Genomic DNA, 16,883 nt, shown 5'->3' with positions numbered 1-16,883 from the left:
TGGTCTGACAGCAGCCAGCAGGCATGAGTGCTCGCCACAACAGCGCGGTGCCAGTATTGCTGCTCCACACCTGCATGTTGCACTGCTGCAGCACTCCGGTCACTGCCTCTTGTATTAAAGTTTATTTTAATTTTAGTGGATTTTTCGGGGGTTTTTTTTGTTTGTTTGTTTGTTTTGGGGTTTTTTTTGGGTTTTGGGGGGTTTTTTGGTTTTTTTTTCTTTAATTGAAGTGACTTTATTCGGTACTGAGGGATGGTCCACAGCAGTAACTGTGGGAGCTTGGTGTATGAGCAGACTGATCACCCCAAGCGAAACAAAGATATGAACAGGTGACTGAGAAGTCTCAAATATGCCCGAATCCTGCGAGTTCTGCAAAGCCCTCTGTACTTCTTTTGTTTTTTGTGATTCCAACGTTGAAACTACTAAAGTAAGATGGCTGCTTTGCGCTCTTTCAATGTGCAGATCGTTTCATGCTTGCAAAGTGAGCACAGGGTGCACGCTCAGAGGGCAGGCAGAGTGGGACATGGGGACACAGTGGGGTGCCTGGATAGCACTGGTTCTCTCTGTCCAGGACGTTCCTCTAAATCTGGCACTGTCCCACCTGTGCTGTTTCTAGGGAATAGAGCCTGTGTTGAGCTACCTTTCAGCTACACTTACATTTTCTCTTGGAAAAGCTCTTCTGCTTCATATGGGAGCCCAGGAATGTGCCTGCAATTTGGCCCATTAAGGGCTCCCCACCCAGACTGAGGAATGAAACAGATGTCAAGTTGACTTCAGATTTATAAAGAATATTGGTCTTTATATAAAAATTATATAAATGTGTATTTATATGGCTGTACTTCAGAGTATTCACTAAATTGACAATTTTCTGAAACTGAGGTTCTGTAATTATGTACTTTGCTTATGTGATGTGGTAGCAAAATAGCTTTAATTAGGCTAGAAGGAACAGTATCAAATTTAAATTTTGAAATCTTCAGAGTTGGCGTGTTTTCTTCTGCTAGATTCAGTTTAATCCTTGAAATGCATGACTAGGTTCGCTTGTCAAAAATAAGTGTTTCAAGTTCTCACTTGGAATCAGCTGGGAGTGCACGGTTTCGCTCTCGTGTTCGCAGGCTGGCTGCGACCGGCGTGGGGCAGCGCTGCCACCCTGTGGCTTCCTACACGCACGGATCCACCGCCTCCGGGTGAACGCAGGCAGGCAAGGCAAGGTTTGGATACCAGGATTCTGAATATACCATAATTCGGTAACTCTGCACGGTATCTCCAGCATTTTTACATTTTTACCTTAAGGCTGGTTTTGTTATTTATGGGCTTCGGGCTCTGACTCATTACAATTACACAGCCAAAGTGAGGTAGAGTGCTGTGATGTCTTCACTCTGACAGTTCTTTCAGGTTCTGGATGGCTCACAACAGATGCTGATTTATTTTTTTCTGAATAGCTGATCACATCAGCAAGTTATGAAGAAAATCTTTATAAACCCTGATTTTGCTTGAATTTTGAGTAAGCTTATGGTTTTTTCAGCATAAGATTAAAGGTGTACAGAAATTCAAAACAAAATGTCTGCAAGCACACACTACCACTGTCTTATCTCCACATGCTTCCTCTTTTCACAGTATAACTTTTTCTAGCACATATTCCTCAGAATAGTGCAGTTGTTCCTGGATGTTAAGAAAATTATTTTTGCTGATAAAAAGATGAACCCTTATCATTTCAAAGTTTTGACTGCTTTGTCAGCCTGAGCTTTTCCTGTTTAGACTAAGACATGTCCTGAAGATTGCGTCTTTAGATATATATTTGGAAAAAATGCGCAAATGTAAGCAAGTAGCTATGATCACATTAATGTGGAATGCAAATAAGGTGATTTGGCACCTACCTAATTTGACTTGTAAGTTAATCAGTTGTACTGCAACTTTATTCTATACCTATATAGTTTACAAAACTGGTTGTCCTCTCCTTGCCTTTTCCTCTTCCTGGTCTCCATTACTCCACACAACTATAACTTGGCTCCATGCCTTCCTCCACTAGTATGACTGAGATGCCAGGGATCTGGATCTTCATGAGGTTCTAACTTACCAGATGCTGTATGACATCAGACAGAGAAACACAGAGGCCACTTCTGACACTATCACTTCCTTACGACGTGATTTCATTCTCCTATGCCTTTATTTTGCAATCCCTTGTTTGGGAAGACGAGATGGAGATGTGGGGAGAGTGTTTCCTGTGTTTGGACATTCTGCAGCATGGAATCATGGGCTACTTGGGACTATCAGTAAGAGTGCAGTAAAAACAAGGTAACTGAACTTTAGGACACTGCATGTTTTTTGTTCGGTAAGTACAGCAGCGAGACTGAATGAAGATGCAATTTCATTATGTTGTTATTGAGCTGTAGCTGCAGGTTTCTGTAAAAGGAAATCACTCATCAGACTGAAGCAAATGGTTGGTTATCTGGATTTTCCTATTTTTACAGGATTAACTTTCATTCAGATAAGATCCGATGCAAGGTAGACTATGAGAGAGTGTACGGGGGAGAGAAGAAAGCTGGATGGCCCGCTGACACAGCCCACAATGAAGGCTGGCTGCGGAGTTTTATGCAGCTGTGTAGCAAATACTCTGGTGTCTGAGAGGAAGACTGCATTAAAATATTCATGTTTGAAGAGAAAGTACCCAGGAGCAACCAGTGTCATGGACGTTCCATGGAAATGACCTTGTGTGAAATGGTCATCAGCTGCAAACATGATACTGCAGGTTAATTGTGAGACATCTCCCAGGCTGGTAGTCGTCAGGGAATGAGCAAGTCAGGGAGGGAATCCTTTGCTCCAGGGCTTGGTTTATCAGGTGAAACAGTAAACTCAGCTGTGCCTTCTCACACCTCTCTGATGGTGTATGATAACTCATGCCACTGCTGTTAAACAGTTACCTCCCTGCTGTAAGTGGCACTTACACCAGCTCCACAATATTCAAACATTGTTTAATTTTATAATATGTATTATTTTATGTGTTTGCTTATAGAAAAAGATAAATATAGTTAATACATACTATGTAAATATTTATGTCCCATTTTATATGGTGTATATATATATTGCATAGTGTGTATATCTATATATTGCATAATATATATTTCTAGGTATACTATTTAGTATAAAATAAGCATATTAAGAAAATTACAGTGAAGTACGTCAACATAAAAGTCAAGCTATCAGAATGAGACTTCTCTTTAGTAAACTTCACAATAATTTAATACATATCTGTATTTTCAGCCTCTATGACTGAATATTTACAGATTATGCATGCTGACTTCTGTTGGCAGTAAGAGAGAAAGATAGTAAAAGTGGAATCAGAAGACTGAGTGTGAGGGAAATGAAGAAGAAAAATTTGTGGAAAGTTGTAACATTGGTTCCTCAGCAGCTTCCCTGTAGTGCTGTGTGGATCTGTAGCCAAACTGGGGTTGCTGGCTTCGGCTCCCCCTGTCCGGCTTGCTTCCTACCCCAGCAGAACAATGTTAAGCATGTACAGACAGCACCTACTGGCTGTCTGAATTCTTTGCATGGATTTAAGTAGAGAAATAATCTAAATTCCAGATCTTGGGATGAGGTTAACTTGATGCTAATTGGCAATGGCAAGAAAGAGATACTATGAGGGCATATGTCAAATACTGGTGTCAGGCAACTCACAACTGAGGTAGAAAGGTACTGCAGAGTAACAAATGAACAGTGTTCATTTCAATGTCATAATTTAGTGTATAATATTAAGTCTCATGTTATGTTTGTTCTTGAAATTGGCCTCTTGCTCCTAGTGGTCTTTAGTCTTCATATATATTAGTTATGAGACACAAATAGCAAAGAGAGTCCCCACCAAGAATTTTTGGCCCATAAAAGAAAAAAGCAGTTTGATCTAGTAAACAAGTGAGAAGAGTGTGAGACTGAGGTGAGGCACAGGCATCAAGTATCTCAGTTGCTGTAGCTTCTAAGGCTGCAGTGACACTGATAAATAAAAGAAGGCTGAGAGTTACCTTTCTTTGTGCTTGGGTTTTAGCAGGATCCTTGCTATGCCTTTGGCCTGTCTGACTTTTTCCCAGGAAGTATCCAAGCATGGTTTTGGAGCAGACTGTGTCAGGGACTGTTCTTAATCTTTGGTGAGTAAAATAAAACTCAGGTCTGTGTGGATGTGTCCCCAGCCACAGCACTGACTATTGGAGGCAGAGCATGATCCATGGCCTGGTTTATCTATTCTAGTAAGTGTAGATGTAGATACCCAGCCTGAGAGGATCACTCCCCACACCTTACTGATTCCTATCTTTGTAGTACTGTGTTCAAAGAGCAAACATCCTGGGTGATTTCAGTGTGCCTGGGAGAACAGCCCACGTGTTTGTGCACCAGAAAAGCTGGTGCCCTAAGCCTGTTCCAAACTTACGTGTGAACCTTCAGCCAGTCATTTGTCATCTCTTTTTCTTCCCATCTGTATAATGATAGTGGCCTCCTGTAGAAAAAACATTTGGTCATGAAGAGACAGCCAAATGCTGCAAGATGACTCCTGTTTCTGTGTACTTTGTGTATTGACTCTGAGATGCCAAGAGTGTAAAAGTCCCTACGTAAGAAGAAACCCAACATGTTATGAGTGAGGAAGAACTGTTCCCATTCTGGTCACCTCAGCCATCAAAAAGCATCACAGGAAACAGGATGCTGCAGCGAGAGGCCGTGCTGACACTTGGACTGCTTGTCTCTCATGACAGTCTTTGCCTCCTCCCTGACAGGGGAGGGAAGCGCTGCTGCAGCAGCCTGGGAAACCATCCAGGGACAGTTATCTGTGAGAGCACATCCCTGGGAACGCTCTTTGCCTGTGCCCACTCCTCCTCCCCTGCTGCTGCCGTGCAGGCTTTCAAAGATGTTCCTCCCAGGAAAAGGCAGCTGCAGCTCTCAACCTCCTGGTTTCCATCTCCCCGGTGGTCTGGCTCCACCCGTCTGTGATGGAGCTGCTGATAGTTCCTCCCTTCCCGAGCCCATCCCGCCTCAAGGCTGTAGTAATCAGAGGAAGGGGAATTATTCTATGCCTTTTTCTCCTTTCTTCTTGTATCCTGGCTGTGTAGTTATACTCTTGCTTTCTTTCCCTGGTGTTTCTGAGCCTTGTTTTTTAAACAACTTGTAAACAATCAGGAGAAAACTCAAGACTGTAGATAATCTATATTTACAGTTGGATATGTTCTAATAGTTTACACAACAGCCTGAGATCTAAATAAGGATTGGGTTTTTTTCGTTGCTCAAGGAGAAGGACCTCTTAAAATTTAAAGTGAAGGAAGGATTTGCACTGTTTTTTATTTTCTTGCTTTTGTTATGATCTTTTTTTTCCTTGCAGGGAGGTTTTTAGGATGTTGTCACTGAGTGCACGCATGCGCATTGGCTTGAAAACGCGTTTAATCTGTTTACAAGTTTCAGTTTAAGGGCAAAACCCTAAGGCAAGAAAATGCGTCATCCCTGGACTGTTGTGACCCTAGGGTATGTCCGTGCATTTGGGAAATGGGATGACTTGTATGCCTGGGCCAGCTCAAAGTCAGTTTTATACTTAGAGACACCAGTGTCTGAAGAGAAACCATTTACTTGCAGAACTTTGCTAGTTTTGCAGTCTGCTGGCAACAGTCCTCTCAAAGGTTACACACGGCATTTCCCCATCCTTCCTGGAGCATAACTTTTAGGTCAGACCTATGGCACCTCAGAATTGCAGAAATTTCCCAAGCCATAACACATCAGTATCTGTGCAGCACTAGCAACAAAAAAGTGCCATCGTTACTGGTTGTGCCACTTCCATGAACTATGCTGGGCTGAAGAGCACGAAGCGATCTGTGGCTGGATAGTGAGCACAAGATGGTATCTACCCTGTGGGCCTGCATTTGATAGCACAGCTTTAATACAGGAATAGTCAGCACTTCATGGGCCTGAATAATGAACGCAAACAATTTGAATCTGGCTGTTGGGAGAAATTATGTATGGCGGATTTTCCAGGTGTATATATACATGGCAATTACAGGGTGCTTTGTTGTTTGCTGCTACAAATTTCAATTTTATTGAAATTTAAATTCATGTCAATGCAATTAAAATTATTTCCATAATCTTGTCTCTTTTTGGGAAACTGTGAGTGCTAATCTGCATTCAGATATCCAGACAAAAATTAAAATACCTGGCAATTTTATCCACTTGTACACCAGATATGTGTAAGTTTTGTTCTCTTTTAGAAAGTTTATAACCTGCAATTAGCTATTCTTTTAATATTTTGCATCCTTTAATTTATTTTTATTACAAATTATAATGACAATAGGGTTTTGGAAAAAAATGCCTTGTGAAAAATATATATGATTTGTTAAAAGGAAGCAAGTTTTTTCCTGGCAGACACAACTGAGGAGTTACAAATATAAATATGTCAAGCAAAGCTGTGCTTGTGATCTTATCATTATGTCCAGGATTCAAACCAGCTACCCTATAGAAGAAGCCACACAGATTTTTCTGTCTTTTATTTTCAGGGTTGAGCTGGGAATTTTCACCTCGGAGGCACTTAAAAGAATAAACTATCTTGCAAGTGTTCCCTTATGCACCTTGAAGTTTGAGGGCACGACCAGCACTGTGGCCTCGCTGCCCAAATCAGCGCCCAGAGCAGCACGGCATTTTACAGGTGCCTGCAAAGTGGGTTTCTTCCTATACCAATGCTTCAGACTGGCAGATTTCCATCCCAATGAGAGGATAAGCCTAAAAGGTATTTTCTGGAAAACCTTACAGACTGTGAAAGCTTCTTTGAAGAAGCACAATGTCAGCACCAAACCCAGGAACACTGAGTCAGCACTGCAAATAGAGGATTTGCTAGTTTCTAGCTGAATTGAAAAATGGTCATGAAGTAGCTGGGTCAAAACTGGTTTCTTTACAAAGAAACAAACCAACAAAATATTAGTATTAAAATCAAACAGAACTAAACTACTTTTATAGAGTTCTTATCTTAAAACATGTAGGTCCATAAGCAAGTTTTCTCTGAACTTGTATCCTGTGACTGAAGCAGCGTTCAGAGCTTCATTTACAGCTGACTCTCTGTTCTATATGCTCTCAAATCCAATAGAAGCTGAGCTCATGTTGAAACCCTTCCTTCAGCTGCAAAATTTATAGACTTTTTCTTTACTCAGATGCCTGTTTTCACACATGCACACACAAATATTAAAAATTATAGTAATTTAGTTATCTTTGAGACCTCTGTCAAATCTAGCTGAAATCAGGCAATGAGTTCAAACATTACTAGGAGGGAATGTATACAGACACTCACACAGCTGCATCTACATCCATGTAGATACAGAAAGATAAACCAAGTCAACTTTTTTTCCACATGAAAAGGGGGTATATTTTGGTAAATATTAAAATGTATCACTTTGTACAGAAAAGCAAGAAAGCAAACAAAATATTTTCTTTAAAGTCATTGACATCAATATTTAAACCTATTCCCTCTTTTCCTTGGCACATTTGCGAGTTCCTTTAAAAGGTATAAATTGCTTCAGTCAGACTAAACATACGTTTTCTGTTTGCAAATATTTTGCAGTAAAATTGCACTCAGCAGCAGGGTAGAATAATTTCATTCATTGTTCTCCTGAAGTGCGTAGTAGAACTCTTAATTCATCTGAGAAACTTGGGCTGTTGAGGCCAGCTGCCAGCGCTGTGCCATCACTGTCGGGTCTGTGCCCTTAAAAACAAGAGCTCTCTGGACCAGGAGTTCCCAGCTACATAAATGCCTCTGGAAAATATGTTCATTGTCTTCAAATTTGAGATAAAGCCACTAATTGTTTTATAGTCAGAGTAAAGTCATTATTTACCTTTCTGTGTACTGCTGGTTGTTTTTTTTTTTTATTTCTTGTTGCTTTTTGTTTCTTTGTTGCTGAACTGTTGCTCAGAGGCAAGGACTAAAGAAGGTGCAAGGATGCTCGAGGAATAATTTGTCCCCAAGAGATCTGCAATGTAGACTGCTACATAAAGCAAACAGCAAAACGAGAAGCAACGGTGTCTACTGCCGGTGTTTACACAGTAAGCATCTTCAACACTTACTGTTCCTGCAGCTTTTGGCACATGGTTACGGCTGTGTTCCTCACATTTCACGGGGTACCACTGCATTCCTCCCTTCCCTTTCTTCAATGCTGCATTCCCTTTCTTCAACACTGCATATGGTTAATTAGGTGGGAAGATGCTGAGTGCAGTTAGCAAGCATTGCAAGACAGGGTGGCAAAGAAGTGTGTGTTAAAATATTCAGAATTTAACTCAATTTCATGCATATCTCAGATGCATATCGATTTCTGCTTTCTAGAAGGAAATCAACACCTTGCTATGAGTCTTGACCAGGCATTAGTTAGTATGCATTTGAGATTTGGAGTGGTTAAATCCAATGGTTAGTTTTTGAGTAAATTTAGAGTTTAAAGTGTGCCTTGGCTCTATCAGTCACCTGCACTCAGCTTAAGCCGGGGAGCTTCTATTCTGTCTCCCGTTAACAGACCAGCAATTTTCCAGTGCCTAGGGCAAAGAAATCAGCAAACCAGCCTGTTCAGCTGGGGTTACCAGAGCGGCCCGTCTCCTCAGCGGCTGTCCCGGGTCTGTGTGTGGCCGCAGAGTCAGTCAAGCCCCCGTGTGTAAGAGCACTTCTCACCTGGCACAGCCCCGTCCACAACAGAGAAATTGCGCGTGGTTAGGCCAGGCACAGAGGTCTGCTCTTAATTGTGTGGCATGGAGATAAAGCTGCGCAAAAGTGAGATTAAACAGCTTTCTCCTTCACAGCCATTAGGATGATACAGCAGGTCCTGGCCCTTTTCATAATGAGGGCCGAGATGTTTGCACAGCCCTCTGTTCACAGCGAGCTGCTTTAATTAAACCTAACCTAGCCCACGCATGAACCCGACTGGTGAATTTGGGTCGCCTGGAGGACGCACCACCTCGTCCAGTTATCTCGGGGGAAAGTGGGGGATGAGAATTAACACAATCCAGGCTGCACGGATGCCCGGGGCAGCTCAACACCGGCCTGCGGGAGATACCGGGGGAGGGAGCCCCGGCAGGGTCTGTGGCCCCTGCGCTGCCTGTGACCGCGCCCCGGGCCCTGCGCCGGCCCCCGCAACTAGCGGGACAGACGGCTCGGTCCGGGGGACGGCCCTGCAGCCCCTGCTGCCCCTCTTCTGCTTTCGGCAAGAAAGTACCCAGGTATCAAACGGAACCGAGGGATGGTATTGAAAGAGCAAGTGAGGCGGAAATTTAAAGCCCCTCTGCTAATAATAACAGTATAAATAACCGAAGACATCTTGTAAACAGTGCGGTCATAACCCTGAAACATTAAACAGCGCGGTGGGATCTGGCGCATCAGCTGCCGGCGGCCGCTGCCGGTGCAGGGGGAGCGCCCGGCACTCCTGTTTATCTCAGCCTCATCTCCCACGGGCGCGCTGATCGATAGAGAGGAGATGTTTAAGTTAAAAATTCCCGGCGCTGAGGACCGACTGTACTTCATCAATAGCTCGCTGCTCCCGTCCCCGCGGAGCGGAGCGGCCGGAGCGGCGGGGGCGGCTCCCGCAGCGCCTGGGCGCCGGGCTGCGGAGCAGGGCCGGGCTCCCGCGGCGAGCTGCGGACCCAGTCACCCCCTCCCCCAGGGGTTTGCTCCAGGTCTTTAGCTCCGGGGAAGCAGACCTCCAATGTCCCGGGGCGGAGAGGCGGGATCCCCGGAGCGCGGCCGCTTCGTGGAGCGGCGGAGCCGACGGAGGCTCAGTCCTTCCCCCGCCGAGCCCGAGAGTCTCAAACGAACACTTAACACCGCTCCGTGTTCAGTAGAAAGGAAGGTTTATTCACAGAAATACGGCAGAATCTGCTTGAAGAAAATATATCTATATATCTTTAGGGTGAATTACTTCATAGAGATGACTGTCAAAGTCAGTTTTTCTAGGCATCTACATATTTCACAGGTCTCAGACAAAAGATACACGCGGGGTAGGTTTTGTTTGATCTCTGTCTTTTCTCTAGTAGCTCTTGAACCAGCAAGGCTGTGGCTGCAGGACACTCGACTGTACACGCATTTAATAAAGTTAAATAGAGTCAGGATCTCTCGGGGTGGATGGAGTCTTTGCTAGGGCACATTTCTCTCCTCTGCGCCGGGAGAGCGGCTCTCCCCGTGGCTCTGGCCGGGGCCCGGGGCAGCGGCGGGGCCGCGGCGGGTCCCTGCCCGGTCGGACGCTGCTGGCCCGGCCGCGGGGCTCAGGATGCCGTCGGGCCGCACAAGCGGTTTGTGTTCACCACTTCTTTCAGGTCACTCTCGGGTTTGCCGGCTACCATAAAAGGCCAAGTCTGTAGCCAGGAAAAGACACGAGTGGGAAGGGGGTTACATATGGAGAAATGCACATTGCAACGCTCATATCGCCAGCGGGTCCGGCTCGGGAGCGTCCGGGGGGACCGAGCCTGGCATTCTCCACCTGGGTTCACTTCGGGCAGCGCTCAGCGGGGCTCAGGCTCGAGCAGTGGCCGCTGGCTTCGGCAAGGACCCTTTTGCCTTTGGCCGGGGTCTGATGCCGCTTGGCCTCACAGCCCCGGCGGTCCCCACCGGGCGTCCTCGGGGCGGCGAAACCCGTCTGATACGCGGCAGAAGGGAGGGAGAAAGGAGCCGCCTGGCTCCGGAACATTCGCATACCCCCGGCATAATCGCCGCGGGCACCCCGCCGTAGCCGCGCCTCCCCCCGCGTTCGGCGTGACCGGCGTGGGGACTTGGAGCCGCCTCACGCCTCTCCGCGCTACCCCGGGCGCAGGAGCCCCGGCAGCCCCCGGCCGCTCTCCCTGACCCCCGCGGCTGGGGGAGAATGTTTTGGTGTGCCTCTATGCGGAAGAAGAGGGAGGTTATATCTATATTAAGTGCTGGTTTTGTTTTAATTTTTTTTCCTATGTTGTTGCTCTGAGGATTTTCTTTTTAATCAAAAGTTATCTCCCAGGCCCTTAGCAGCTGACGCAGCGGGTAATGTACTTTCCCCCAGAGTCCAGAGCTCAAAAGGCAGAGCCTGACCTCAGTGGAACGTCCCCAGCTCCCCTCTGTGATCCATTTATGAGTCAGGGTCTGCACGTGTGGGCAGTGTAAAGGCTATATGTCTACAAAGAGCCCGGGCAAATTTTGCTTACCCCAAGTTTACATCATTTGTGCATATTTTTAGAGCTGGAAACTGGATATTTCTGGCAGTCGGGTATAGTCGGGGGATCCAGGGCTGCCCAGAAAAACCTTATGTGGTGGGAGCAGCAGGAGGGACACCACACAGCCCAGAGAGAGGCATTGTGGAGTGTGCCTGGGGCAGACACCTCCTCCGGGGAGTCTGCACTGGTATTTGTTTCTCCTGTGGCAGTTTACAGGGATAGGCGAAATGTCCTGGACACAGCAAATCTGGGCAGTTGAGCACAGAACCCCAATAGTCCTGTCTTTAAAAAGCTAGGGCTTGGGGACAGTATTGTGTCAAGAAACATTAAGGTAGAGACTCAGGATAAGAATAAATCCTGGGTCCTTCCTTGCTTTTCTACCCAAATTTCTCTACCTGCCCATTTGCAGGTAGAAAGCTGCCAGCTGTTGTTTCTCAATCGTTTCTGGGGTAGTAAAGCTTAAAGCCTGCCCCTGCTTATTTGTGGCCAGCGTGGCTGCCTGTCTCCTGGAAGGGATTGCTAGGAGCAGCAGAGGGGGCCTAGGAGGCTTGGCGCTCAGGGCACAGGGCAGCAGGGTACCTGGGAGCCTGTCCCTTTGTACAGTACTGCTTTCCACCCCACTGGCACCAGGCTGGCTGTGAGAAGCACAGCGAAGTTTTGTCCCCGCACATGCCCATGCCAGCTCCTCACCCACCTCTCCCCATGCATGCGCACGGAGCGCCTGTCCCCCTGTCCCCAGCGGACTCTGACTTACCAAGTTCACTGGGTGGATGTAGCCGTTCTCATACTTGTCATTGGCCAGGATCTGCCTCAGGTGAGCGATGTAGCTGGAGGCCAACCTCAAGGTGTCCAGTTTGGAAAGTTTGGTGTCTGGGGGCACCCAGGGTAGGGTGGTCTTAAGCCTGGAGAAGGCTTTGCTAAGGACCCTCATCCTCGCCCTTTCCCTGGCGTTGGCAGCATTTCTCTGTACCTGCTTTCCCTCCTGGCTCACTCCATTTAAAGGGCTCTTCTTGGGGGGAGCTTTTTTCCTCTTGCCCGAGGCCCCTCTCCCCTTCTGAGGGGAGCCATTCTCGCCATTGGATCCCTCCTCGTTGCTCTCGGTGGACGCCCCAAACTCTTTGTTAGTATCCATTTTCAGGCCATCGCACTCCAGCATCTCCACCTCCTGCAGATCTTCCACATCACTGAGGGACCCAGTGGACATGGTCTGCAAGATGCCAAACGACCAACAGGGAAGGGGGGAGGGGGGGGAAGAAGGGCAGCTCCTCAAATCTATTTCAAGGCGGCGTAGGAGAGAAGGGGCGCCAGTATTTTCCTCCCCTTCCCTCCCCGCCCAGGACTGAGGCGCAATACCAGTCCAGAGAGGATCCCCGCCCTCCCGCCCCCCAACCCCGCTTTGCCTGTGTTTGAGGGAGGGAGTGAGATTGTGTGAGAGAGGGAGAGAGAGAGAGGGAGAGAGAAAGCTGAGGAATTTAGTGAGGACACTAGTAATTTATCTGGGGGTAAGGGAGGCGGATCCAGCCCAGGGGAGGGGCCCTGCCCACTGAGCACACCACATCCCCAATCACAGACCTTTGCACAAGACAGGGAATGAGGTATCCCAGCAAGCCTTTGCCGGGAGCTCGGAACTGGCACTCAAATCTTCACAACTGGACTAAAACAACTCACTTACTCTCTCTCCCCCTGCTCTTTCTATCTTCCCCATTCCTCCTCCTCCTTCTCTTCTCCTTCCCTACTTCCCTCTACAGCCCAGGGTTGCTCTCCCCCTCTCTGCCTCCTAGATGACCCAGGCATCTGGTGTCATGATTCTCGATGAAAGCCAAAATGGGTCATGAGCAGAGAGAGCAGCAGTTCTACCAGCCAAGCCTTCCAGGGAGCTTTGTAATGCGTGCCGTCGAAACGCTGTCCTGTAACCTAATCTGGGGGAGATTTGTGGATGATTGTATTTGCGAACGCATCCTGTCCAGCTAACAGCATATTCCAGGAAGGGAGTGCTCCGCCGCCTGGCCAGCAGCGTGGACCTTGCCGTCACAGCCCAGGGGCTGGCGGCAGGAGGATCTGACTTCTTCCAGCCTTCCGGGGTGACGTCCGACAAGTCCCGGTGCCTCTCGGCCTTTGAGTCCTCCCAGCTGGGAATGCTGTGGAGGCTTCCTGGTGCACAGGTGTGCCAAGTGGCCGAGATCCCAGCAGACTGTGAGCCCCACTGAGCCGAGGGAGAGGGCTGTTCTGCCGGGGAGGGCCCGTGGCTGTGGATAGTGTGTGGCAAGGGTGTGCATGAAATGAAGAAAACGAGGAGGGGGGGTTATTGGATGGTAGAGTTCCCACAGAAAAGAAACCTTTACTTGGTGTGCAGAGCAGATGTCAGCAGTTCATTCCACCGTACTTGTGGACTGTTTTTTCTGCTGATTTGTGCATGCTCTAAAGTTGGGGATTTTGCCTGAATAAAGAAGTAAGATAAGGGATAAGGCCCCTCCTGTGGGAGCAGTGGGACTGAGTGCATTAGGCCAGGCTCTGCAACCCCTGAAGCCAAACATTCCCAGTGGTTTTATCACAAGTGTGAGCAAGTGGGTTGCTGTGTAGTTTGAATGGACAGACTTACACTGCCATTACAAACCTACGCACATGTGTATTCAGTCTCGGCAGAGCAGGCTTTTGAAAGCAGTTAACCTTGTGCTATCACTTTTTCCCCTCCATGTAAAATAGTCTCCAAAATCCACATTCAGAGCCCAGAGAGGCCAGTGGATCAGGAACTTGCTCCCATAGCTCCTTTCCTATTCACATCCTTCCTGAAACCTCACAGATTGTCTCACAGTCTGGGTTTTGAACACAGGGGACTAAAGAACTGCACACAGGGACGGCTCTTATTGCAGGAGCAATATCACTTATTCAGCTGCTTATCTGAGGATTCTTGTAGCTCCAGAAAAAAATGTGCAGCCTCAGATACCGCCAATAGCTTCATAGTTAATCCAAAGTCACTGGAGCCACAGGAAAAGTCTCTTGCTGATCTGTGTAAGCATCACATAGGGTTTTCTGAATGCACTAAGAAAACCCAGCAAAAACTGTGGAGAGCCAAGCTGGTATGTCTGCTGAGTGCTATGTACTGTCTGCAGATTAAATTTTCAGTAGGAGGCCGAGTGTCATTTTTGATAGCTAGCAAGGAAGTCTTGCCTATCTCTTGATCCATCTTTCTTCCTTGGGTCATGTAAGCCAGAAGAAAAAACAGTAGATCTAAACTTTAAACAACCTCTTTATCATTTGTCTGGAAGATAACACCTTCCCTCACAATAGGATAAGTACATTGAGATATCGTATCTCCAAGCCCTGGGCTCTTGGGAATTCACTAAATTCTAAATTCGTGTTGTGTTAACTGTGCCCTGTTTGTGTTTTCTCTCTATATAACCTAAACTAAACAGATTGTCAGCATACCAGTCCTAATGAATGAATTACTTCTTTTTTTAATAACATTGCTATTGCAAATCTAAAATATTAATAATCACCAGTATTGAGATTTATGAGTCTCCTTATTTTCTAGGCCTGATTGTTGTTTGTGCAGGTGGAGATTTAAATGGCCATATCCATTGCAGAGATTTATAGTCCAAGTGATTGATGTCACAATTGAGCTAAAAGACTCTTACCGGAGCAAGGATGACAGAAAACCAAGTTGAAGTTGCTTGTGTCTCTAAGCCTGAGTGACCAGAGAGTACAAAATTCCATCAAAATTTCAGCATCAGAAATTCACAGAAGACAAAACAGCTAAAACAATATATACTCATAGCCTTGCCATCACTTATTTTTAACTTTATATTAGTACTTTCTAAATTTTTGTTGTAAAAAGCAGAAGGAACCATCTGGCTTTTTAAAAATGCCTTTAGTATGCTGCTGCATATACATTCTGGATATCAAGATATGCATACATGTGTGCTATGAGCCTTTAGAATTTCCACACATTTGTAGTTTTTACTTCTCTACATTTTTAAATACTCAGGGTCATTAAAATTGACCTAATAAAGGCCACAGACATTTGAAGAGACACAGGGCACATTTTTGTATTCATTTTGTGGATATTACTGCACATATGTGATGTATACTCACATACATATTATACATATGTGTATATTATACATATAGTATAATATACTTTGAGTTCTTTATGCATACAAACTATTATGCATTCTTAAAACATTTATCCACTATTCCCTCTCCAATGAGGGCAGCATGGGCAGACTTAAAAAACAACAAATCTTCTAATCTACTTCCTTGTTTGTTACATGACTTGAACCTCTGCTTTTCCAACCTCCCTGCACCTAATGTCTCACCTGGCAAGTCCTAGGTGAGGACTCCCAGTTTGAGTCCTTTTTCCCTCACCTTTTCCCCTCAGTCCTCCTGACTTTCTGAACAGCACCTGGTTTGGAGTAGAGACTGACAGGGTGGGAACCAACCCAGCCCTGTGGAGAGGGTAAAACTGGTGTGGCTGCAGCCACCCAGATGATGGTGAAACCACTTGCTTCTCCAGTTAGATGACTGGTACTACAGACTGGCCACTGGGTTAATAACTGGCTGGGAAAGACAGATGGAGCTAAAGTCCTTTTGGCCTTTGCAGTGCATTTGTGTCTTCATTCATGTTTTAAAAAGGAATTTGAAATGCTGGCATGAGGAACATCAGTGCAAATCTGTGGATTTACCCTGTAGATTGCTTTCTCCTTCGCAGTGCTCTGGTTATGCAGGACCATGCATCTCTCACTTACTCCTAAGTAATAGCCCCACTAAGACAGGTAATTTAGGACATGCTGGGCCTGCTGGGGCTGGAGATTCAGGATGCCTGGTCTGAAGGGTGTCAGATGAGGGACACATCTCACACAGGCTTATGCTGGTCTATGGCAGGTTACAAATTTCCCTCTGGAAAAGAAGTCCCCCTTTTTATGCATCCCTTTCTTGTACAGGAGTAAGATGGTAATTTAAGAACAGCTTTGGGACTTGAGGCCAAGATTTCTGCAAGTATTTAATGGTTTTGCATGGCAGAGCTTGGTTTATTTTCTGACATTCTGTGTCATTTATCAAGGCACCATATTTTCGCTACATATTAAAGAGTTACCCAAGAAGAAACTCAGATCACCCAGAGCTGAGGAAAACATAATCAGTTGCTGGTTTTAAAATTATTTGCCCAAGTATAATACAGGTGTATTCTTTGGAGAATCACCGAGGAAGTCACCCACAGGCAGCCAGCTGATCATGAATCGTGTTCAGTCAGGTTTGAAAATAATCAGTAAGAAAAGTACAACTGTGTTAGTGTTTTCAAGCTGCCACTAAAAAAAAAAAATCCTGGTTGCACTGATATTTCTCCTGGTTACTCTTGGTCTCACCCATAAATCAAGTGAAATGGTAGAAGGACTTTGGAAGAATGCTTTAGCATACCTTAAGTAAAATAATGCCGTAATATAAGATATACAAATAACTAACACTAATAATATTAATAACATAAGATATTGTAGAGTATGGACTGTGCTGGGGAAATTGATCAAAATTGTTTGTAACAATGGAGTAGCTTGTGGGAAGAGTCTGAATCCCTTTCACATCTCATTTCCAGTGCTGTGTGTATCTTTCTGGTCACAGTTTCAGTTTGAAAGGTAAAAGACACTGTGAAGAACAACATAAAACAATACACAAGGAAAAAAAGTATGTTGTTGCCAAGACAGTAAAAAGGCTGTCCAGGAGAACTGGCCCAAGGG

At 45.8% G+C, this 16,883-nt stretch overlaps 1 protein-coding gene across 1 annotated transcript; it reads right to left on the bottom strand.

Annotated features, from left to right (window-relative positions):
- Positions 1 to 6,927: 6,927 nt before the first annotated feature.
- Positions 6,928 to 13,142, bottom strand: TCF21 (transcription factor 21). Its single transcript, XM_063390050.1, has 3 exons — positions 12,730 to 13,142; positions 11,912 to 12,364; positions 6,928 to 10,329 (listed from the first exon to the last, which is right to left on the bottom strand). The coding sequence occupies exons 2-3, from the start codon at positions 12,359 to 12,361 to the stop codon at positions 10,240 to 10,242; spliced, it is 540 nt and encodes a 179-aa protein (XP_063246120.1). The 5' UTR covers positions 12,362 to 12,364; positions 12,730 to 13,142; the 3' UTR covers positions 6,928 to 10,239.
- Positions 13,143 to 16,883: the final 3,741 nt, after the last annotated feature.

This window comes from Prinia subflava, chromosome 2 (genome assembly GCF_021018805.1).
Source record: "Prinia subflava isolate CZ2003 ecotype Zambia chromosome 2, Cam_Psub_1.2, whole genome shotgun sequence".
Classification (NCBI taxonomy): domain Eukaryota; kingdom Metazoa; phylum Chordata; class Aves; order Passeriformes; family Cisticolidae; genus Prinia; species Prinia subflava.
This window is presented reverse-complemented; position numbering and strand designations above follow the sequence as displayed.